Raw genomic sequence first — 27,462 nt, 5'->3', positions numbered from 1 at the left:
TAAAAATACTACAACAGTTCATTTTAAATATTATACCATTTACTTTTTAGTGTTCAAAAATTAATGATTGCATAAATTTAAATTTTAAGAATAACAATCGCGAATCGAAATAAAATTGTATTACATTTTCCATGAATAAAGATTATTTTATCTTTTGAATTTAAATTAAAAAAAAAATATATTTTTTCATAAGATCCACTGATTTATCCATGCTGCAAAAACTAAAAAATGTTGAAGATAAGAGGGAAATAAAAATATTTCTCGTTTTATTAAAAAAAAGTCTGTTAAAAATACATGAAGTTAAAAGACAAAAGTCCGTCTTATTTATACTTTTATAATAATGTGAAATGTGAACACACCATTATATTAATCTTTTGAAGATTACACTATCTCTATTGAAGTTTTTACTGAAATGTATCATTTCAACACAAATATTATTTGTATTTATGTTCAGAAAACGTGTACATTTTTTAATGTATTATTATTTACTATTGTTATTATATCTTGTTTAAAAAATAGATATTCTTACAACTTTAAATAGTGTATTGTTTTATGAAGCTATAATATTTATTTTATATTATTTAATTTAATTTATTAATTACTCACATTTTATAAGAATAATATTGAAATATTATAAAAAATTAAATTATTTTATATTACCCTAAGATTCAATTCATTATAATGGAATGGCAAATAGCAGGGTACGGGCCGCGACGGGGGTTAAATGTTACCCCCCCCCCTTATAAGTAAAACATGTAGGTAGGTATAATGATTTCTTTAATGGAATATTACATTAATAAAATTATTATTTATATATATAAATGGTAACCCCCTTGCCCCGTAAACGAATTCTGCATAATATGCAGATATGCTACTGTATGCAAGTATACTCATACATACATGTCTTTTCAAATTACTTAAAATATTGTTTCGAATAAAAATAGATAAGATAAAATGAAAATAAACTCGTTTTTGTGTAAACAGTTTAAAATTTTCATCAAAATTTTCCAAAATAAAACCTATATAACTATAATTACAAAGGGTTTAGTTTAGATGACATATATTATTGAAAATCTCTCGCAATCGGATAAAAATTATAAAAAAGTATTATATTACATTAAGTGACTTCTGTTAGTAAATTAGAATATCTTTACATTATGCATTTTTGAACTATTAGTACAGGTCTAGCGATCTATTAAATATTTGAATTAAAATCAAAATTCAAATTTATTATGCTATACTATACTATGGCCGCGAGCATTTTCCGAATTCTTAATATGGCCCACGGAAAGTATTAATTGGTGACCCCTGCGGTATAGCTTGACTTTTTTCCTTGTAGTGATTTAAAATCAGTAGCTTACAAAACTTGATAAAATTAAACACTATTAATTTGCGGAGAAAAATGGAATTTGAAAAAAAAATATTACATTTTTAAAAACGATAAACAATAATAATATATTAATATGTGAGATTTCAAAAAATATATAAAATCGTTTATAACACCTAAATGATACACCGTGCAACATTTAATGCGATTCAACTCACTGTGGTGCAGAATACAATAAATTGTATATTTCATTCCATAACAGTTCGGGAGCAGTACATTAAAACTTGTTTATCGAATATTTTTAAAATTTAAAGTAGTAAATTTAAATATTTATTGTTATATATTTCATTAAAATACAAACATTTTGTTTCTATGTTTTCCCTTGTTAAATATTAAATTAATTCAAAAACCTATATTGCCTTAATTCTTTATTGGAAAATGTTGTTAATTCATATGGACGTATAATAAAATATTATTATTAAATATTTATTGAGAAGCATTTATTTTCATTTTTTATAAATATTACGTGAACAAAACGAAGGTATTATTGAAAGAGTATAGCGTGGAAAATATTGTCGAATTTATTTTGTTTTGACATTCGTTTATATCGTATTCAATTAACGCGCGTAAAAGACTTTTTTGATTCGAGAGTAAAAAGGATAAAGGTACAAAAAAAAAAAAAATAATAATATATAAATAAAAATGAGAAAAAAATAAATCGAAACAAAACCAACTGCTAGCACAAAGCTATATTGCTGGTATAGTGTCTGTGATGGTGGTAGTGGCGGCGGAGGAATCCAGTTTCGTAAGTAATCGGATAAAAAGTCCGTCGCGGTTTTATACATAATATTATATATATAATATAAATAAAAATCGAATTATACGCGCCACTGAAGGGGTTCTTGAGTGACAAGTTTATGGGAGAAAGAAAAGTAAACGTTTGCCCGGTGGTTTGGGGTGGCGGTGTGTCGAGGGAGTGGAAAAAGGAAAAAAAAGTCACTAAAGTCGATTTATCAGTTTGATACCGCCACCGTAGCTACGCTGGAGGGTTCGTCATTATACACTCGCAACGAAACTTTTCCTCTACCCTTTCATACACAAGCACACACATACAAACACATACTTCTCCACCGCAATTTGGTCTCTTCTAAAACAGCAACAGAGGGCGATTACTATGCTGAGAGAGCGACAAAAGATTTAATGAATCATGAAGTTGGAAAAAAAGATATATAAACGGTTTCAATGGACCGTACGGCACTTACACTATTCTGCCAGCGTTGAAGAGTAATAGTGGATTATAAAGTTGACTATTCTTTTCTCTGTCTTCATCGTTTCCCGCTCTTACCTAGAACTACAAATATATATTATATATTTATATCGAGTATACCTAATTGTATACAATTATGTTTTTCTTAGTTTATTCTTATCTTTTTTTTCTAATAACGCGTTATTGAGCATTAAATAGTGGTGAAAACATTTCATCATTAGTAATCATTTTGGGAGATAGAAATTAAGTACAGCGATGTTATCAATATTTTCAATATTTTCTCCGAAATTAGAAAAAAATACCTACAAGCGTTGAAAACTTTTATATAGAACTGTCAAGTGGCTAGGTTTTTTCTAGGTCCATTCGTAATCATGGTTTGAATGCGACGATTGCTTTTAAATCAAATATCTAACGCTCTCGGAAATATCCTACGGTCAAGTTACGGACGAATATCTTTGGTCGACTTTTTGCTTTTTTTCCCTTTTCTTTTTAGTACGACGATTCAATTTAACGTAAATTGTTTTATTTATAAAAATAAATTGCATTTATTTCAGTTCCTCCGGACATATTGGACTATCCGACAAGCACAGATATGAACGTTCGCGAAGGCAACAACGTGTCGCTGAGATGCGCAGCTTCGGGATCACCAGCGCCCAATATCACGTGGCGTAAAGAAGGATCCGACTTCATACGTCTGGAACGTAGCCAACAAGGTCTGTATCAATAATCTATACATATTACACATATAGGTAGTAGGTACCCATAAAATGATAATAATACTAATATAATATAATCAGCTATTAAATAATGGTAATACGTGTAATATTATGCGTATAATAATCATGGTGGTATGTGATATTATGTACCAATATAATATTATGGATAGTTACCCACCTATATATAATGTTTAAAGTCATCGTCGTTATAGCTTTCGCAAACCTCGTACATTCTAATATATTGTTATTTATTATTATATGGTATACACGTATGTGATTATAAATGATTAAAGAGTATACAATTATCGGAATACCTATAACGGTTGCCAAAATACTCTTGACTAGTAACTAGTTTACTGTAAGTCTTTATCAATATATCGTGTGTCGTTATTGTAAGGCATGATATTATTATGGTAAAATACACTACTTAAATTACTTTGTGTCGTTTTCGGTGAATGCGATCAATATTTTACGCGATTTATATTTTTCCATACACATTTTCACGAGAATACAATAATTTTTATTCATAAATGAACAACAATGGATCGTATCAACAATAATGTCATTCGATAAATCGCAAACCGCATTTGTTTGTATGTTATATTTATTTATTATTTTAACAATGAAATTTTTATTAAAAATATATTTACACAATACTTTTGTATTTTCTCGTGATCAATGAGTTTTACGCTAAATAATACTACCTACCTATTAATAGTTCTAAATTTCAAACACAAAAATTACGTAAATAATGAAATTGTGTAATTAGAAAATTAAATGTTTAAATTTACTTGACATGCTTGACATGTTTCAATTCAAATATATTATTCAAGTTCATCATTTGTATAAAAAATAGGCTTTTTTATTTGTCCAATAGTTTAAGCAAAATCAAATAAAATTTACTACAAAGAAAGAGATGAATTAAAGAAAACGATTCGTTTAGCTCACATCTGGCAATTTTAGTAATGGTTGAAAGGTATAGTTTGACTTTTATGTTTTTTAAACATGATTAGTTTTCCATCAAGTAATACTACTCATTGCATTTTCCATTATGGTTTTCGAATTTATTGTTGACGACAAAAAGTAACTAAAAAATATATACCTTCTTTTAACCAAAATAATAAAATATAATTTATAAGTAGGTATTAATTAACGTCTTGATTCTATCGGATAATTGTTATGACTAATACATTATCGTTACAATAAAAACCACATATACCAAATAAGTAATAACAACAGATAATACAAAAATGTGTTCTATATACAAATTTTTTGTGTTTATATTTTTTTGTAAACAAAAAATAACAGCTAGTAATTTCATTGAAGATTAAGAAAAAATATGCATTCATAAATTAAGTACTATGAGTGTAATACATTCAGTATATTATTTTAATTTTGCAGTCTCGAGCATACTATATATTAGATCAAAATCAATTTGTAAGAAATAGCTCGTGAATTTGTAATTTATTAACTTAATAGTGTTGTTTTGATAAATGTCAGTTTAGTACAAGCTAGAAACAATTCCAGTCTTACAAAAGTGGAATCTAATAAATAATATAAACTAAAAATATTACCGTGTTCATAAAATATAAGTATTTGAACAAATATAAATTTTAAGCGTCTGTTTAGAGTATTGTGCAAAACGTGTGTAGTGCGTATAATTTAGTTAAAATTTAAAACTCATACCAATAATAGTGTCTACCTACATTCAAAATGTCCATCATAGATCTGATCAACCTAACAACATAATGATTGTTGATCCAATGACGCATAATTATATTCATTGAACGGAAAACTTACATATTGACACATGATTATAACTCATTACTAATGCAGATTGTATGATATTATTACTGTGTTCGATGAAGTAAGTGTACATGGCATTAATAACTAGTTAGTGTACAGTTTGTGGTTCCTATTATCGTAGAAAGCAGGCTAACCTTTTCTATACTTGACTTCACACAAAGTATTAAAACGGGTACTCATCAATTTATAGCTACTGCGGTCTAATCCTTAAGGGCACTTTAAGCATAACTAATTGCCATTTATACTTAGAATTCAAAACGTGTATTACCTATTAATTAATTGACCTACTACATCATATCATAATAATTGTTTGTTTTTAATAACTAATAACTTGTGTCAGTATTTACCGTGTGCTTTGATTGAAATAGAAACTGTTTTTAAGAATATTTTTTCCAAATTTAAAACGAACAGAAAATTATTTATTAATAATTTAAATTCCAAATAAGTTTTTTTTGTGATATATTGTATTAAATTTATAAATTTTTTTTCTAAAAATATATTTCTATTTTTTAAAATTTAAAATTTAATTAGGTAATTGGTTATTTATATTACAATTGTCGATATATTGCTACTATTGAAATATACAATAATTATAAAACCTAAAATAAAACATAAATAATTTATATCTCCATGATTTAAATGTTGTTTGATTTTCGACTCAAGTATTAACTTATATATAGATTACTTGGGTTTAAACATTATTGTAACTAAATATTTCTTTTCTGATCGTTGGTAGATCATTATATTCATAAAACATACAAATAATTTTCTATCGTCAATAAATAGTTAATTAACTAAATTGTCTAATATATTCTTTAATTTTATGTGTATTGACATTTAGAAATAAATAAGTCAAAACAGCGTTATTGTCATAATATGTATTGTAACCATTATCGTTCTACGTTTATAGTTTAGCTAAGAATTTTATTAATATGTAGAACCATCAATAATTATAAATACAAAGAACTTAATAGCAAGTATAACATTATAGAAATTAACGAAATAGTTTTAAAACAATATTTTGTTTAAATAAAAGTGTACATTTTAATTGATCAAAAAATTTATTTACTTGGGTACATGAAAAAAAACTGTTCAAACTCGTGTATAATATAATACCCAATTGTGTTATTTATTAATATTCATGTGTTTTTTTATGATTCTTTATTTTAATCACTATTTCACATAACCTCAAAAATAATTAAATTATATTTACAAATATGGTTAAATTTGAAATAAACAAGATTCATTTAGATATTTGACTCAGATAAAACATTAAATACCTATGTATTTAGTTCTTTATTTTTTACGTCATATTATGTCATTTGTTATAAATTAAAATTCTGTTCAAAATTTATATACCTAACATTGTTAACATGGTTTAAAGTGTTGAATGTATTTTTTGAACCATAAAATAATTATTAATTTATCATTTATGTAAATATTAAAATTATTTAGCAACGTTAACGAAACAATTAATCCATCTTTACTTAGTTTGATAGTTCTATGACATAAATATTTGAAGAGCCTTCAGAATTTGTCAAACATTTTACTTCATCAGCAACAATAATGATAGTTTGCACGAACACTCATATTTCCCAACACTAAATCAACTGTCTAATGCACGATGTACTAGAATATAGTGAAAAGTAATTAAAATCAAATAGATACGCATATAAACAGAAGGAAGCGTGACTAGTACACAAAACTTGTACATCAAATTAACGGCTAAACAAGTTATGTTTACATTTTACATAGCGCTTAGACTTTGCTGAGTGTCTGCTTCTTGTCTTTATATTTTTATCGGTTGTTTGTTTTTTTAATATACGAGTACACGTATATCGTTATACAATAGATTTAAAAAGTACTAATCAACGAAAAATCGTAATTTTCAATTTTAATTCAGGGTTCTTGTAATACATTAAATGAGTGTAGGTTATCTATGTACATACATATTTTTTTTTTTTGAAAATTCGATTTAAATAATCAACGTTTCTTTATAAAGAGTTCTATATGTTTTTAAATTTTAGTTGTATAATTTTATATCTACATAATTTAAATCAAGGAGACTTTAACTTTGGTATATTTTACTTTACAATATTATCACAATCTGTAATTATCTTTACCTCTCCAATAATACATCAAAGTTCACATCAAAATCACGACATTGGTAGTGGTTATAAAATTGATACACTACTCGGTTAAAATAATGAAGAAAAGCTGCAACAATAATGATTTAAATAATGTTTCGTTTAATAGTTTTCATGAATACTAAAAACATTCACTAAAATAATAGTACTTAAAAGACAGTTTAATAGCAGTATTGTGTGTAGATAAATGATTATTACTGGACAAGTATCATTGTAATAACAGTGCATGTTAAGTCGCATTCATTTTGTGTATGTAATAAACTAATAACCACATTGTGATATTAGAGGATACACTATTTAAGATCAAAATGATAAAAGTTAAAATTATTCAGTTTGTCTAAATTCGGCAATAATAACATATCATAAGGTGTAAACTATAGATATACGATATACTACGATGTAATAATTACCTACAGAATTCTTATTACACTACGAAAATTATACCAAATGGTAATAATAAATATATATCTACACCTATATATACATCTTATATTATATAATAGGTATAGAAATATATTATTTTAAGATATAAATTATTATTAAACGTTAAATATTTTATTATCAAATATAAGTATAAATATAAATCTGGCATTATTATCAGCATATTATATTATTATTATTATTAGTTTTTTTTAGTCTATTCATCACTCTCGAATACAGATAGTGATTAGTGATTACAATGACTATAAATGTTTATCATTATTACTTATTAATAATAGCTGGCACATGATTTACTTTTTAAAAAAGAGACAACCACGTGATTGAAAATGACGCACATTAATATTATTTGAAAACATAATTTAATTGAACATTTGCGATCATTTTAAAGGTTTCAAGGTAAAAGTTCATGGAAATCGAATAGAATGAGTTGTTCAGTAGAATCACACATAAATATAATATTATAATAGTTAAATTATAATTAATAACTTGTAGATAATCAATAACCTAACCGCTGACAATTAGTGACAACATATTTTTAATGAAAATAGTTTTTTTAAGGCAATTTCTTTTAAAAGATATATATTTTGTATACATCAATTGAAATATATTATATAATACGCACATCTTGTATCATTTTTTCATTTTAAAAGGGATACAAACATTTTAACCAAAATTATTATTTTCAACTCTAACTTGACATTTTAAATTACATTTAAAAACTCAAAAGTTGTCTAGTAAAAATTGAATTTTTCCTACCTTAAGTCTTCTCGTATTCTGTTTTATAATAATAACAACGAAGTGATATTTTTTCGTAATACCATATTGTTACACAGAAAACATACATTATAGAATGCATTCAAGTTTAATAAAAATAAAAAATAAATGTTAAAAAGAAGATGAATTTTTGTGTAGGACGATTCGTTAAATAATGACGGCGCAACATTACATCATGTGTTCGCATTTAATAGATATAAACTAGACATCTTACTATCGGTAAATGTCTTATCGGATATAGATTTCGGAATTGTTTTTAAAATAAACTACTCTGTAAGAACGATCGCATACGTACAAGTATGATACACCTACACGAATACTCGAGTCGATTAAACTCATTCCCAAACAATCGAAATCCCTGGGTATTTTGTTTCTCTAGTGTTTTTTTACGATAAGCACGCTTTGGCGCCCGTCTTAGGTAAGGAATCAATCAAAGGAGATGAAATCGTTGACTCTTCTCGTACCATTTTATTAATATATATATGCGTGTGTGTATATAGGTATAAAAATATTTTTTTTTCGCTTGGTAGCTTTTGGCTATAGTATTCTCTGTAACTGTTACGGGCTTGTCATGCGTTAATACGACTCACTCTCATGACAAATCAGCGATCAGTAGGAAATGTTTAAAATAAATTAATATAATGAAATTGAAGTTGAAACAACAGTATGCATTTTAACTGGTAATGAAATAGATATAGGATATAAATTAATAATTATAATTTTTAAGACAATGCATATTTTGTAATCGATTTCATTCAAATAATTTAATTGTGTATTTTGTATGCTATTCGGAACATTTGTCAAAATAAATAAATAAACAATTAAGTAACAAATTGTTAAAAATTAAATTTGTTGTACCATATCCATATATAAATAATAGTGAACAGTATTTTTTGAATAAGAAAAACGAAAATATTGATTGGTTAATATAAAAAACTTTATCGACATTTCTAACCATATTCGTATAATTTTCGAGTTAAACGTATTTACGGCTTCGGTTTAACTGTTAAATATTTTTTTTTGCATTGTATCTTCATCCCACTATCTATATTATAAGTTATAACTATATAAAATACTTACTAAATTATTAAAAATTAAATACTTGAATCATGAATTTAAAACTTAAATAGTTTATTTAAATTAAATTATTCAACACATTTTAATTATATCCTTATGATTTAATCAAATAATTTTCAATACATTTTCAATGGTATTATATTTGACTGTGAAAAGTTTCAATGTGCGAGATGTACTTATTTATAAGTTCATAAACTTAAAATTGACTTTAAGTAGAATAAAAAACCTTTTATATTTTTTATTTTCATTTGGATTTACATAATTTAAATAAAGTTTGATACAATTTCATATTTTAAAAATAATTGATATTTAATGTAAAAAAAAAGGTAATAATAATTTCATTTAAAGTTAAGATCTTCTAATTTAAAAACTATTTGGTCGATAATATTTACAACGATTGTATGGTTTAATGCAGAAGGCCAATATATGTGTGTCAATTATTTAAAAATAAGGTGGAAAATATAGAGGTCATGATTTGAAGAAATGAAATGATTGTTTTTATATTATAAGATATTTTAATCTGACGATTTTATCTTTATAAACACTGAATATTCAGAATTTGTGTTTAAAAAACCATTTTTTTGGTCATAATGAAAATATTTTTACTTATGCAAAAATATAGAGGGAATTTAAATAATGTTAAATGATCAATAATAATCATCAAAATTTTATTTGTTAATGTAATATGAAAAATAAGCAATAATGTGAGAATAAGCCGCAGTTGTGTACATTTTTTTTAACTCGTGAATATTCAATTTAATCGGTCCCATAGCACTTGGATTATTTTGTTAATCATAATGTCATAGGTAAGCAATAAATGGTAATGCTTTTAAAAATTGATATTTAAAAAAAGATAAGGTAACCTACACAGCGCTCTAAGTTTTTATTTTTAGAATTATTTCCCCTAACATAAATGTCTCCTCGACCTCTGATTGTATTATGCTCCTAACTACTACTGATAGGTCATAATTGTATTTAAAATCACGCGTTAAAGTTAGGGTTCACTTACAGTTCCTTATGTGCCCTCTCCAACTGTACTAGTGAATCATAAGACTTTCATCGTTTGTTATTAAATTGTCAAACTCTTTCATTAACTACATTAAAAAAAAAAAAAAATGGTTTATCCTATTACACTAATTCCTTCTACATCGATGTTTTATAGCGTATCCCTAATAATGTTATGCTAAGTAAATCCATTCTAAATCGTATAGAACTCAAAATAAAAGATCTATTATAATAGTATAGTCTTAAAACTCATATTGTATGTTTGTCATTTATAATTACAGTAATGCATAAATACACATTGGTTGAAATGTTAAAGGTTTGTTAATATTTCATATTGATAAAAAAAAAATCATAATAAAATTATACTACCTATTTCATATTTGTTGAATTTATTTTAAATGTTTTTCTTTAAGATGAAATAATAATAATATAATAACTTCTTCTTGTAGTTTTGGATGTCATAATATGACATTTTAAAGACAATTTACCAACTGTGTGTTTATTTATTTTGCAGACAGTACATATTATATTATAATTTATGAATAAAAAATATTAATCAACAAATTTGTATGAATAATTGTCTCGTATATTATCTACTGAAAATTGTGTCTGTCGTGTATCAGAAATGCTTTATCTTGTCGTTAATATAATCGTGTGATGTTATTATACTATTCCAATTTCGTTGAAAAATGAAATAAAACAATTTAAAAATGTTACATTTATAAGAATATTGCATTACCGTAGGTAATAAAAAAATAGCAATTTTCAGTAAGTTACATTCAAGCGGTAGTGAGCATATCATATTACATATAAAGTCATGCTAATAGCTAATAGGTATAATACCTTTTATTCTTTATACGCTTTTATAATTTGACATCTTATTTTCAACTAATTTTTAAATTAATATTTAATTCTCAGTATACATCACAAATAAAAAGTGCTTTGTTAGTTATTATTGCAGATGATAATCTCACACTATTTGTTCACCAGGAATGTTTTATAATAAATCTCAATTTAAGTTTAAAAATAGGTTTGTATTATACAGTAAATATAATTAATGAAACAAAAAATTAGAAATATCAAAACATTAAAAAAAAAAACATCAATAACTTTAAACACACTGTAAAATATATAAATATACATATTATTTTTAAGTTTAATAGTACACGTTGAAATGATGTTTTGTTATTGATTAAATTACTACTAAAAAGAACTTAAAATTATTGAGTTTATCATATTATTGAATATAGATATAATAATACACACCTATAAGATCTATTTATTATTTACGTATTACTATTATGAATTTTCTATAAGGAGCTCTTAAAAATCAAAGATTTTTTTTAAAGAAATTGAGTTTGATAATTGTATTTTAAAACGCCTTACAAAAATATCATTTAATGTTGATTTAATATTTTTAAGACTATCAGTTTTTTTTTTTAATTTATCAATAAAATTTTACCATAAATAAAACTGTATTTGTTTTAATTACCACACAATAGTGCAAAAAACAAAAACAAAAACATTATATAGCACTAACGTTGCTCGTTGATTTACATTTTTATGACAAACCTTCATGCTATATTACACGTTTATTTAGTAAACAAATATTATATTATATTTTGCCAAAGAGGCGTTCTTCCAAAAAGGAAAAGTTAATGCTTCCCATAGAGATTTAAGTATTAATGTCCACAATCCAAAGCCGTCGGTATATTAAATATACATCGAGGGCCGACCGGACAAGGGATTATCCAGGTAGCTTTTTTTTAAATTTATTTATTATTGTTTTTTTTTTTATAATCCCTACATTAAAAAATATACCATAGGATTTTTCTTTCCGCTGATTACCGTTTTTTGGGGTCGAAGTAGTGAAAAATGATATAGGTACGTTAAAAACAAAATAAACCTATAGCAACAACAACAACGACGACAACCCTAGGCAAAATTTCAGTAACCGGCTTACAAAACGCTAAAAAAATATACATATTATATGTATATTCCACCAACACCACCACCAAGCTACCAATGCTCATTAGAGTGTAGTTATTAATGTAATTTCGGATCGTCCGTAGGGCTTGCGATACATCTCTCTCTCTATATATAATATATATATATATCTATATGAGTGCGGTAATCTCAGCGGTGTGTATATATTATATCATGTATGTATGCATGTTGTCGAATAGCATCCACTCAAAGGCCATTGGGTTTTTCGCTTTTAGTGTTATTCTGTTATTCCCACACCTATTTCCGAGACCCCTGAGGGTGGGTAAATGAAACAAAACGAATCTGACATCCGGTTAGTGTCCGGAGTGAGTATGATGGTTTTTTTTTTATTTATTTAATTATGACCTATATGAACTTTGATAACCGGAAAACTTATGGCCCGTTATGTGCATATTAATGCTCGAGCGTATGAATATTTAACATAACCCATATAACCCATAACAACCGGAGCCATTTCATTTTTTTTTTTTTTTTAGATAAAATATATACCATGATCATGTAATGTTCAAAACTTTGCATCAAATCGTTCATCAGAAAGCTCATTTATCTTATTGCACATTTTTCATTACTATCTATACTTACGATAACAAAAAATACATATGTTTTATGTAATCCAATTCTCATTATTTTGTACTTAAACAATAATATGTGGTTGGTTAGGGTTGAATATTATTTTGGAGTTTACGACTAGCGTATTATATAAATTTATTTCAACGAAGTAATGTACGTCTCTGCTGTATACTTAATATTATGTTTGAATCAACATTCAAATAAAAATTTAACGTGTTATTGTTGTTGATAATATATTATGTTATTAACCACAAATCATTAATATGATTCATAAGTAACTATGTAGATTTTATTAAATTATTATTGCCAATTCGATTACGTTTTAGGAATCTATGTATATATACTATTGATCAATTTATCAAAATAAACCATTAAAATATGTTGTAAGTATAAAGTAATCAAAATATTTTTAACATCCCTATATTATATTTAATTAAGACGTGATCGATGAAAAATTAAGAATGTTTAACTTATATGATAGTGATTATCGTTGTAATTTAAAATTGTTGATAAATATCAAAAATATTCGAGAAGAAAAACAGTTATTACACGCAATAAATCAAATACAAAACTTGCCCGAGGTTTTACTATTTACAAGGTTTGTGATTCCATATACCCGTGGTTCATTTGCTGCATTTCAGAGAAGTTTTATCCCATATTTTTCGTTCAGGATTAATGTTAAGTACCGGCTTATCATTTAATTGATCATACTATTCCGAGATGATATAATATGTAGTATTGTAGTTACATAATGATAATGTACACCACGATTTCGAGGAATCAGTAACATCGTTTCATATAATTTTTTAAGACAGTTGACTTACACAAATGATTCACAAGTTTTAAGTTTTAACTAATGATATAAATAATAAAATGCCTAAAACCACGGAGTTTGAGAAAAAATTCAGTTACATTGTGTAGTAGTTATAATAACTTAATCATTAAATCATTTTTGGATAATACAGGGTAGAAAAAAGACAGTCTACCTATCCATAACAATACTTAATCGTATAACACATAATTAAATAATGGTATTATTGCGTTATTCCATCAAAATAAACGTTTTTCGATGATAGACAAACACATTTTTCATGATAGTTACCTCTGCCACAAAGTCCACGGTAAAATTGTATGTGACTTGATATGTACTGTACATCATTGCTGTCATGAGACCACTTTGGTTATATTATGTTATATCAATTTGGGGCTCAGCCAAACCAGTTACAGTTAGCCATTCTGAGCTTTCCAAAGTATGTATTGCTCCGTGCTCCATAGTATTTTATTAACATAATATTACACAATGATTAATAAATTATGACTGTTATTGATTTTTCAAAACTAAATCACAAATGTTTTTATTCCTAATTAGTCTTCAATAATAGCCCTTGAATTAAAAAATATGATCTTTCTGCTTTATATTCCTGATATCTGGATATATTATTGTATTTATCAATATATTTATATATTTATGCTTATAAGTAGGCAATTTGGTGTGTCACTTTTTTTTTTTTTTAAAAAAAAAAAAAGGTTTTTGAGACCAAAATAATAGTATTGGGGTCCTATTCAAAATACACGTTTACGTTAATATTGTTATTATAGAGATTACACATTATGTATGAGAAATTCCCGAACTTAATTTTTTGACCTGATTAACCGTGAATTTGTTCCAATAGACAAACGGTGTATACTAAGTTTTATTTCGAAGTTATAAAGCGTCTGATGAATCGTGTTCGTCGAATCCAACCCAAATACCGCCATCCGGGCAGGACTATGTTGCATAAAAATGCTCCACCTCACACAGCAACACGTTAGGCGACGTTACAGCAACGCGTTTTTACTTTAAAAATCAGATCACCATCTTATATTTTCATCCACCCTATTCACTCGATTTGGTTGGCTCCTTTAGGTTATTTTTTATTTCTAAAGCTCGAGCTGAAGATGAAATATTACTTTATTGACGACATTTTAGTGATCCAAAAAATTTGTACATAGTAGTTAAAGACAGTTCCATAAAATTAGTTCTTCGGAACATTTGAACAGCTTTACCAGCGATGTAACGAGTGGATAACTAGATAAGGTATTTATGTAGAGGGTTAATGTAAATAAATTTGTTTATTTTTAAATCGGTATTTTTATTAAATTTAGTTCGAAAATTTTTCAGACACTGTGTATAGATAAATAGGGAAAATTATGTAACTTAATAGCCACGTGGGTAATGATGATTAAAACTGTATATTACTTACTTTTCTATAGTCGCGTAAATATAAATTACATGATTGCTACAGACATAATAATTATAAATGTAATTATTCTAAACATTTAATTTTATATTAATACAAGGAAATGAGAAATTAATTATTTTGAATGGTGTATTTATAAGGTTGTATTATGTTCTTTTTTTAATAACTGTAGTAAAACATATTACATTAAACAAATTATACCAACACAAATCCTAAAATAATATGAGATCACAATTACGTGATATTATACAGTAGCCACTTAGTTTGCACATAGAACGAGAATTGTTTGTTTAAATATATTGCATTGATGCATTAATTGAATACTAGAAACTATAGTGTAAAATTAAACATATCGTTTATTAAATTATTATATTACCTTTACTTATGTAAAAAATATTTATAGCTATCATATAAAAATAAAAATAACCATCTATAAAATAATTATAAAGCCATAATTTATAGGTGAGAAAAATATCGTACCTCGGAAATTCGATGTCTATTACTTCGCCGCTTGTCTGAACTGCGAATTTATAAATATATATATATATATATTATTTCTGTTTTTAATACCTATACGTAAGGCTTAAAAACATAAAAAATTACCATTGTAAATTTTTTTGATTTTGTTTTCAAAACTGTGTATATTGTGCAAAAAAACAAAACAAAAAAAAAAGAAGGAAAATATGTTTTTATTTAAAAATACTATATATAACAATATATTATTATTGCTAGTTCATTTGTTATAATAACTAATTATTATAACAAATTATTAATACATTATTAATTATTAAAAAAATTATAATAGATATATTATACTAAATACATTACGACTCGCAATATCGCTAATGATAAATTAAAATAGGTTTAGACGATAATAATAGTAAAGAAAAGAAAAAGAAAAGAATAAAGAATAAAACGTCAACGGGGGTCTAACCGTTTGCAACAGACGCCCTCACAAAATGCCACGGTACGATATAATGGAGCAACACGTATATCTATATTATAAACAACTACGTAATAATATTATTATATATATATACATATATATGTTGTTATATTTTCGACGAGAGGCAATAATGGCGGGCGCGGCTTTCGATTGTCAATCAAATGGATGGAAAAAAAAAGAGAGATGGTCGGCTTTTTACACGCGACGGGGTCAAGTATCAGCTCTCCGTCGAGTGGCTCTAACGAGGGTGCAGCAGAGCTTGCTGCCGTCGCGTCGTTGTCGGTGTCGTCAAAGTCCGTTACAAGCTAGTATTCATATAATAATAATATACAGGAGGCACCGTGTCACCGCTGTGGTCCCGTCAAACAGAGATATATATCTATACGCCCATGAAATAATAATAATAATATGACAGTGTATTGAATTAATGCACGTTTCAACTAAAACCATCCATACGAATACGTTATGATAACAATATATAATTTATTATCACTATTATCATTATATGTTGTGTGTAATGAATGATTTCAGGCTGAGTACATTTTCACTACGTTGTCACCGAGACACTATATCGTCCTTCTAATGTTTATCATTTAGGAAAATGAAATGCATGATGGAAAATCACAAAATAAATATAAAAGGAAATGTCCATAACAAAAATAACCACAAGATTATTATTATACTAATAATACTTCTTATGACATGTTTTTAAAAACGCGACACTAATTATACCTTTAAGTTTGCCTTGAGTGTGATAAAAAAAAAAATTACTTTACGTATACCTAGTATTACAGCATTCTATAAAAAGTATATTTACGTTTTGTCAATAAATTAAAATCGTTAAGCATCTACTCACAATATTATTAATTAATTTATAAAAAAAACTCAATCAAGAAAGAAAGTGTTTCAGCTACTTGAACTGATTCATCATAAATATTATAATGCATGGAAAACAAATTGTTAATGATTCTTCAAAAACAACGATGACAGATACAATTTCTCAGTTACAATGTCGTACGTGTTTTAGGTATCAAAAATACAATATTATTAGATAGCACAGTAGTCACAAATAATTGATACATTTAGAGATAAAGATCAACTTTACTAATTTGTAAAAAGTCTCGATATTGCTTTTAAAAAATGAATTAAGTATTATGTCCGACAATCATATTTTAACTTTTAATCATTTCGGTTTCCAGTTTGTGTGCTAAAATTCTTAGTCAGTTTTTGAATACTTCAGTAAACTTTTTTACTGCAAGACACTTGTGCACAATTATTATTCTCAAGTCAAGTGTATATGCTCAGTTTTCGTGTATAAAAATATGTATCACTGGTGTACCTACGTTTATGTTTCGTTCGTCTGTCTTTTAAATTTTAATACGACACGGCCATAGACCATAGACGTATATTTCCTCCGGAACGGACGTATTGTTTATACAATACACATTATAAAATGTATATACGTTGCAGTTTCGAATAAGTCTGACAATATGGTAATTATTACCATACGATAGCATTTTGAAGTTAAAGCGCTCGTCCGCCCGTTTGTTTAGGATTAAGAAAACGGGGAATGTGTACAATAGAGCATCAGGTATTACCCTTTTACTTGACTAAAGACTTGTAATGGTCACCGTCAAAGGTGGCCTCGTTATTTTGTTACTGAACTATTCTCCAATGTTTGCTGTACGCTTCACTATACATACATGTTATTAATATACAGTCCCCGAGCTCTTATATATTATTATTCTCTACGGCCTGTGTAGCTTAAATATGCCACCATATATTTGTTTTTTTATCTGTAAAAGCCAGAACAATAGCTGTTGTTGGGTATTGTACATTAAAATTAAACACAAGTAAGAACCATAAATAAAAGTTTAAAAAAAATTACATTATTTACAATTATTTTCATCTTATGTTAGTATTTTCAACTTTATCACCTATTCATCAAAAACTTTCTGCCCTCTAATCACATTTAATAATAACGTAATATTCACTCTTCTGACAATAAAATATTCATATTTGATTTTCGATAGACTTGAACTCAACATCTTAAAAATAAAATTTAATCAGTCAACTCTAGACTATCTTTTCCATTCGCATCCACCCACTAGTATTGTTATATAAAACCTAGATATGTGAATCCAAACTTTCTGACTTGGGAATCTATTTAAGGTTCAAGTGTTCCAATATTTTCCTTCGTCAAATTTTCATTGATCCTTGGTTTATTATAAATAATAATATCCACAATGACTTAAAAATTCTAAAGCTTACTCAATTAATCATAGGTACATAATACCTTTTTATCTCATTTAAAATTAACCCACCACCAAAATCCACTTATTAATTGATTATCCTCCCGCGAAATCTTTGATAACCTCCAGAGAGAACCCTATAGACCTTGGCACTTTGAATGTATAATTAAAATTGCTTATTGTACTTACTTATAAATAGATAGTAATTATTTATTTTTAATAAAAAAAATATATATGATATAATATTTACATATATTGAGAAAATATCTAAAACTACTTCTGTGTTTTCTTTGTTAAGTGTATTTTTAGTTTTTTTTAAATACACATCTAGTTTTTCAATACGCGATCATAGAGTTGTTGTTTCAATCATTTTTATTATTTTCAATATACCTAGTAATAGCTTGTTAACAGTTTTCAAATTACACAGTACCTACTAACTTGTCAAACGATGATAGATTTTCGAAAAATTATAATATTATAAAAAATTCTGTTGGTGGATAATTACTTCAATTTGGTTTCAAACCACATTTGCATTAGACATTAAACACATTATATTATGTTTGAAGATAAATCATATGTGTTATTATACCTCAGATTACCTCCGTATGATAACCTGACCGAATAGAGGGATAGAGTAGCACTCGTTGTAGACCTTAGATCATATACAATATATATATATATATGATATTGTATATGATCTAAGTTGTAGACTAACATGTGACGTGTTTAACATATAATTGTGAACATTTAACGTTATCATTTCGTGTGTTTGTTTGTTACAGTACACAACGTTGAAGGGCCAGTTCTGAATCTGACACGGATCAGTCGCTCTCACATGGGAGCATATCTATGCATTGCGTCCAACGGCGTGCCGCCGTCGGTTAGCAAACGGATTATGCTGGTGGTAAACTGTGAGTAAAGTCTATGTATTACATATTTTGATAAATATATTACTTTATAATAATAATATTCACCCTGTACGTGTTTACCGCGTCTCATTGTTTCGTATTGCCCAAAAAATAATTCATAATGAACAGATCTAGGATATTTATAATATTTGGTAAATACGTGTTTACCTATTATTAAGAAAAATTTATTAACATTGAAAAGTGATAAATGCTCGTCCTTTCAAAAGATTCTAAACAAAATAAGTTTTATATTACATATTTTATAGTCCTTTTATATTTGCTACTTACATAATTTATGCTTTTCAAGTATATACTTGTACAACTATTATAAGCTAAGCTATTCAATCATTTTTAATGTTTCATACTTTTTATTATACATCATTAAGCGGTTATGTATTACATAATATATTATATTTTTATATTTTATGTTCTTAAAATCTTTAACGCGAAAGTATAAAATATAAATCTGAACTATTTAATATCTTGATATTGTTTTAAACATGCCGTATACTTCTGTTCATAGTCCCACCGATGATATGGATTCAAAACCAGCTGATCGGAGCATTCATTGGCCAATCACTAACTCTCGAGTGCTTGTCCGAAGCGCATCCCAAGTCGATCAACTATTGGACCCGAGAGGCCGGCGAGATCATTGCTCACGGTAAGCAGAACACGTCCGGAGAATAAACACCGCCGCCGATGGGAAAAGTCGAATACGACCTTGGTGCGGGGGGAGTGGGTAGAAAAAAAATACGAACGAACGATGACTGTGGTATCTGTACAGACGTTGCAAGGGTGGAAGGACGGGTTAACGAGCTGAAAATTCAGCAGGATTTTTTTACGATTCGATGGCAATAAACGGGTGACAGGCGGCGGTGGCGGTACCAAAGTTTTTCTCTCCGTTTTAATAGGGATATACTCAGGCCTTATATATATATATTTATATACATGTATATATACACACTTATACACACACATATTCTATATATATATTTTTTTTTTTTAAATCCCCAAAACGCACATCGTCGAGCATTTCGAGTCGGACAACGACGACGACGTGTTTCATTTGGAATTTTTACCATACGTGCTGTGTTTATGTTTGTTTTTTTATTATTTTTACTATTATTATTATTTTTTTTTATGATTGCTTCTGTAACGTTCATGCTACTCCTTATAAAGAGGTACCCGTGTATATAATATATAAGTAATAACTAATAAGTATATATAGTGTTAATAGAACTAGAAAACGCGTGGCAGACGCGTGTCCATTATACATTCCCTGGAAATTTACTTATGAGGATATTAGAATTCGACCGAAAAGCTATAGACTCCTCGTGGCGTCACAGTTTCCTGTTATGATTTACTCTCCTCTAGCCGCCACCACCCTACAACCTGTCTAACTTTTCAACTTCTAATTGACGCGTGTCCATTCTCGAATTTCCAAAGCTATTAATTCTTTTGAAATGTGTATACTACTGAGGATAATAATATATGTATTATATTTAATTTGAACATCGACAACAATGTGTTGTTCCGTGTATATTACAAAACATATTTGATTTGATTTTTTTAATGATTTGTTTTCGACGCTTTCCTTAATCTATAGACATTTGGATGACTGGTTTCAAAACATAACTTTTAAAACAAAATACTCTGCCAAATATAAATAGTTTTATAACTTATGAAACAGTTAACTCAATTTAAAACTCGCTTAAAATAAAGCAATACAAACTTTAAAAAGGTATAGTTACTCACAATCAAGCTACGGAAAAAATATACATCGCATAACTTCAATATGTAATAATACTACTATCTGTGTCAGAACGCTATAAAAATAATGACTTTATTGTTGAAGCCACAATAATAAATTTAAAAATAAATAAATATAAATAATGAATAAGAATTAAAATAAATGTAAGTCTATTTTTTTTTTTTTTTATTTTTTAATGCATTTTTAATACATTTTATTCTGAGTGAATAAATTACATTTTGAAATGCGGATGCATACCATTCTAAACTCCCTATGAAATAAAATGCTTGACGGTTTTTTTATGGATTTCAAAAATGACAGACATTCCAATGTGAATGAATTATGCAAACATAAGTTTAGTGTACTATGGTCTTATTGTGGGTAACTATAGTGATTAACTGATTTAATAATGTATTTAATGTATATTTTAAAATATGAATTTATATGTATGCCCATAAAAATAGTTAATATCGTCAAACCAATATGAAGATTAAATCTCTTAAATATAGTTGTGAAACTGGAATATTTTGAATTTTAAACATATTAGTTTTCATGCCTAAAAACAAATCAAGGGTATAATAAATTATCGGTCATTTATTCGTGATAAAAACATATATTATCAATTCCTTTCGTTGGCATTTCTGAACAATATACAAAATATATATTTTTTTAAATACCAACGAACAAAAATCATTATTTTAAAAATATTAACACCAGCGTATATTTAACTGTTACAATATTATTGTTCACACAACTAAACTAAAAACATCGGTCAGCGTAGTTTCTTTGTTTTACTATCAGATCATAACATCAATCAATCAATAAATATATTTATTTTTTTTTTTGTTTAAAGTTATATAGCATGCTAACTATCTATACTTATACGAACAACCAACATAATATACTAATGTTTTGATATCTACTCATAACCTGTGTAATAATATATATTACAAAATACCTGGAGTACCTAATTATATAACCTAAATATTTCGTGTTTTGTTTGTACGATTTTAATGTTTATTTCGAGTGAATTTAGTTAATACAAAACAGTAGAAAGGGTTAATGTTGTATACTTGTATAACATAATCATAATATGGTTTTAGATGCATATAAGATTATTCGTGATTAGGTACAAATAGTTGAAATTACTATTTTCTGTATATTATTGTAATATATATATTTGTTGTACATTATGGGAAGTGTACGATTTACCTCACAAATCGAAACAGTTTGAAATGTTTGAACCTAAATATTATGTAGTGGCAATAATAGCTATTATATGGGCTTAACAAACCAATGTGAAAATGGGCAAATTTGAGCATATACATAAACAAAAATTAACATAAACTTAATAGGGTGTTGGCGCAATAGTCACTATTTTAACTTTTAGATATCATATTTTGTACTCGTTTTTTTCTAATTTATGACAAAATTAATTTATTACTTACACGATAAAGAAAAAAATATTTGAAGTTAGTTTACAAAATTATGATGATAAAAATCATAATGCGTACTTCGTTTTTCGAATATTTTTATCAAAATAATATCTAACATTAAAGTTACATTTATATTATATTTATAATACAACATGATTCAATAATCTTATTTTATTAATTTTATTATTAATACATTATTCACTCTATTTCTCATTTAAATAATTATATTAAATTCATAAATTAAAATAAAATAATATTCATTAGCTAATTATAATTAGTTGTTATCTTATGCTAGTTTAACTAGGTAAGCAGTAAATATATTTTTCGTAAGAAGCATAATTATCATATGGCCATAGGAACGTACTGTGTGCTGAATGAGTTTACAAAAACGTTCCTTAAAAAAAAATTATTCTTAATTTTTTCGTTGTATTATTTCTCTACTCAAATATTAAATATTAGAAACAAAAATATATTATAATAAAATAGAGGGCTTTATCCACTGCTCACTTCATTCTCAAATCCCCGGGATTCATATCTGTAACCGTACGATAAAAATAATCAGTCAAAATTCATTTGAATTTTTTTTCCATAACAAATGATATGCATTTGCCTATGCTAATTGTATAAAAATCTTGAAGATACAAATATTTAAAACGTTTTTTTCATATAATATAGAGAGAAATACCTATGAATAACTATGACTTAAAGTTTTTTATTCTGTCAAAATAATTTGAATCTAAAGAGCCAAATGTTTTCTACACCTATTCTATTCACTTAAACGTTATTAAAATCGTTCAATAAAAAAGTAATGATGTTTATTTGTTTGATTCCGACATATTATATTTTATACAAGCTATTCTGTAGTATAATTTTCGATGCTATAATATTATGACATAAAATTGTATATTATTTGAATAGCTTTTAGAATTTACAGCAGCAAATAGATAATTGAAAACAGTTTATACATACTAGGTCTTATAATATATGTTTACATTTAACATTTAGTATTACAATTATTTGACACCAAAATAGGTAATAATCGTGATAAGGATCCAACTCTGCGTGACACGAAACGATTACCTACGTGATAACTGCAAAACGCGATATCGTACATGATATTATATTGTTATTATTTAGTCAACTACGTGTACAGCACCCGTATTGGCTATTTCCCAGTTTCACAAATCAGCGTATCGTGAATTTTCGATTATGCGGTGTTTGAATGTAAACTCACGGCCTCGTGGTCATTGCGCTGACTTCACACCCACACATTATTCATCCTACTCTGGAATAATTATACGTCATATTAAGCTCGGCGCGTGATAATCAAAAAAAAAAAAAAAAAAAAAAAAAACAATAAAAATATAAAATAATAACAATAATCATCATATTATATTATAATACGGGTACGTTACAATTTCAATACGAAAGTTTTTTAGGTTCTTAGAATTGTTTTGCATAGAAACAATAGCAATTTGGTATTGGACGATAATCGATATTACGTAGTTTGTAAATGTTAACTCAAGTTTTTAATATTTGAATTTAAATACTAACCCATTTACTACCTATCTGAAAAATCTATGTTGTAAAAAATAATATTACTCTGTAATTATTATATTTTTACTATATAATGTATATGTAGGTATTCATAACATTTCAAGGAAATATAGCTATTTTATATTCTACTTAGACCACTCGTTATTTTATTTTATTTGTTTCACAAAACATTAATCATAGTAACTTGAAATATTCCACCATATTACTTTCATTATAGAATTTCTAATAAAAGAAAAATAAATTATAAAATATCTTTAGAAATAAAGACTGATTCACAGTTTCTGCTATATATCGTTTTTCGTATCTTTTCAATGAGTTATCACTGAATTCAAATTTAACACATCTATATTATAGCGATCTATTCATCGATGACCTATGTAGGTACTTAAAACCTACTTATATACGATGGATCGAGTTGCTTCTTGATTATATATATATTTTTTTTTAATGAAAGGGTTAATACAAATATTATTTCATTTTGCATTTAAAATAAGTACATACCAAATTACAATAATATGTGTGATGGATTGAGTGTAGAAAACAGTGATTGCACCTTTATTTGTAAAATATTTTTCATATAATATGACAATAAAAATCATCAGTTGCACCATGCAATTGACAGTATTTGACACACACACATTTGTTTAATATATATTATATTATATAATTTATACACACAGTGGCTGTAATTGCATAGTTGTTATAATATTATTATTGCTGTTATAAGGCTTAATTAGCGATCGAGACCGATAAACAGTGGTTTCAGCGTGCAAAGACGTCGACGCGATGACGGTATAGGAATACAACCTATACACAGCTATTTAGCGTAACCACTGAATGGCACGGCGGCAACGCAATGCCATGGAATAATACGCGCGGGGTGGACTTAAATAATTACATCACACCGCGTAATGGGCCGAAATACTCGTAAAGTTTACAAATTACTTTGCCCCGCAACCGAATGTTCGTAAAGTATAGGGTTTTCCGAATATTTATTTATTTATTTTCTGTTTTCTGTATTCTGTTTTTTTTTCGATTAGATTTACAAATAAGGGTCTCTAATCGTATCGTGAAACAACGGGGAATCTGCACCTTCCACCCTAACGTTGCACTGCCACGGCGGAGGTACAGTGTAATTGGCTCGCGTGATTTTGGCTGTTACACGGACTGTGCGTGACTGGTGCATAGTAGTAAACAGGATTGTAAAAAAAAAAAAAAAAACAGTATAAACTATATACTCGTAGAAACTTTTTCACAGTGTAAATTTTCGAGATATTTCGATATGCTGAAATAGTATTATTTGAGTACAAACAAGGGAAGAAAAATTATTACTATTATACAGCTCTATATTATATACACAGTGTGGTTGGGGTGGTGGTGGTGACGACGAGTTTCATTTGGCCCTCATTTTTATACAAACATCAAACTAGGAAAGCGTATTATATAATATTATATTTATATTTGTGTAATATATTTTTTCATGTTTCTGTTGCACTCATTTGTTTGTGATTAGATTTAATTTATGTTTATGTATAACAGACGAGTATATTTCGAAATTTTCCCCGTCATAAATTCTTTGCCTAATGATTTAAAACCTATTTTATCTGCTCTTTGATGTCTGTTGTCTCTGATGAATGTTTGAAATTAAAAAAAAAAAAAGAATCCTTGCCGTGCAAAAAATAAAAGAAAAACTAATTACTCTTTCCATCGTTTTAATTAAAGATATACTTCTGGAGGAGACTCTTGATTAAACATCTAAAGTATACCGGATTGGCCTTCATGTTTTTTTTTTTTTTGTGTAAAACAAATAGCCTGCTTTTCAGATAATACGCAAAGTCTAGAACTGTTGATTATAGTTAAATACAAAACAAAAAAATTGTCGTTTATTCCACTAAATAAATATTCTAAATGTATATTAAAAGTTTAAATATTTGTAGATTTGTGTACGATTTTCAAATTTTTGTAAAATTATACATACTACATAATATTTTCTTTAGTGAGGTTGTTTATGATTTTTCTTTTTTACATGTTCTTCAACTTAAGAGGTTATTAGCAATAATACATATGTATATATTTATATTTACAATTTACGATTTTTTTAATGGTTGTTTTTAATATTTTCATAAATTTATACAATACTTTTTTTTTTAGTACAATAGTAAAAATTATAATATGTTCCTATATTATTTTCTGTCATTTATGGTCAGATATTTAATTTATGGATTTAAGGTTATTAGGTTAATTTTGTATACTATGACAAATAAGTCACTTGATTTTTTTTTTTTTACAACTTTCCGAATACTATTATAATCGTGACGGTATATAATATAAATAATTTATAATATATTTTTTTTTTTTTTGATGTAACAAAACTTACGTACCTAATTCATTTAACTATATACAAATTGAATTAATACAATCTAAATTTATATTTTAATCTCAGCTTGACTTTAAAATAATCATTCATTTCTTACACTGCCTATCTAATAGTTAAAATGTTGTGGTTATAATATCATGTTCAACAAATGTTGTAAAGCTTGTTTGAGAAACCAATTAAAAACACTCTAGGATTCACTGTGTAGGTACTGTACAATGTATATGTAATATAGTTTAGTTGTTGTCGAAAACATTTTACTCGGACATTTCACAACACTGATTCAAATGTTAAAATGGTCTAAAGAAGGTTAACCGTATTTGAGATAACCCATTTGACACGATTTAATTCACAAACCTGGCAGCGGTTACCAGCCAATGGTCCTTGGTTGAAGTAGTCTATTACCCAAAATATATCTTTTGTCGTATACATATATAAATGCAAACTACTTCATTAGTGTGGCAATTAAGTGTTTCAGAATCATACTTCAAAATGTACGTCTTATCCTTTGATCCATGCTCTGTCGTGTAATTTCGTTATGACATTATCCATATGGCAACAAATCGTTTCTATTTCGCTGACGTATATTGAATCGGTAATTAAAACGTCAATGGAAAATGCTGATTAATAAGCTTACATTTAGCGTATTTCAATTAATTTCATCTATATTAGTTAAATATCACTAGTGAAAATACTTGAACTAGTATACATTTTAAACATTATTATACATATTTAATATATAATATAAATTTGCAATCAATAGTTAAGCTATAATGGTTGGTTTTACCCTTGATTAATATTTCAATAAATAATTTAATTTTAAATTTGTACAGTACAGTTACTTCTTACTCTGATTGAATAC

General features: G+C 26.8%; 1 protein-coding gene across 2 annotated transcripts in view; it reads left to right on the top strand.

Annotated features, from left to right (window-relative positions):
• LOC114125258 (neurotrimin) overlaps window positions 1-27,462 on the top strand; it is a 161,271-nt gene that overhangs the window by 89,805 nt on the left and 44,004 nt on the right. For both annotated transcript variants that reach the window (XM_050203480.1, XM_050203479.1), the window contains exons 4-6: window positions 3,149-3,307; window positions 19,358-19,486; window positions 20,007-20,144. In XM_050203480.1, coding sequence (XP_050059437.1) covers window positions 3,149-3,307; window positions 19,358-19,486; window positions 20,007-20,144 — 426 coding nt within the window. The remainder of the gene's footprint in view (window positions 1-3,148; window positions 3,308-19,357; window positions 19,487-20,006; window positions 20,145-27,462) is intronic.

The sequence above is a fragment of the Aphis gossypii genome, chromosome 3, assembly GCF_020184175.1.
Source record: "Aphis gossypii isolate Hap1 chromosome 3, ASM2018417v2, whole genome shotgun sequence".
Lineage (NCBI taxonomy): Eukaryota > Metazoa > Arthropoda > Insecta > Hemiptera > Aphididae > Aphis > Aphis gossypii.
Note: the sequence above shows the minus strand (reverse complement) of the source record. Positions and strands in the feature narration are given on the sequence as shown.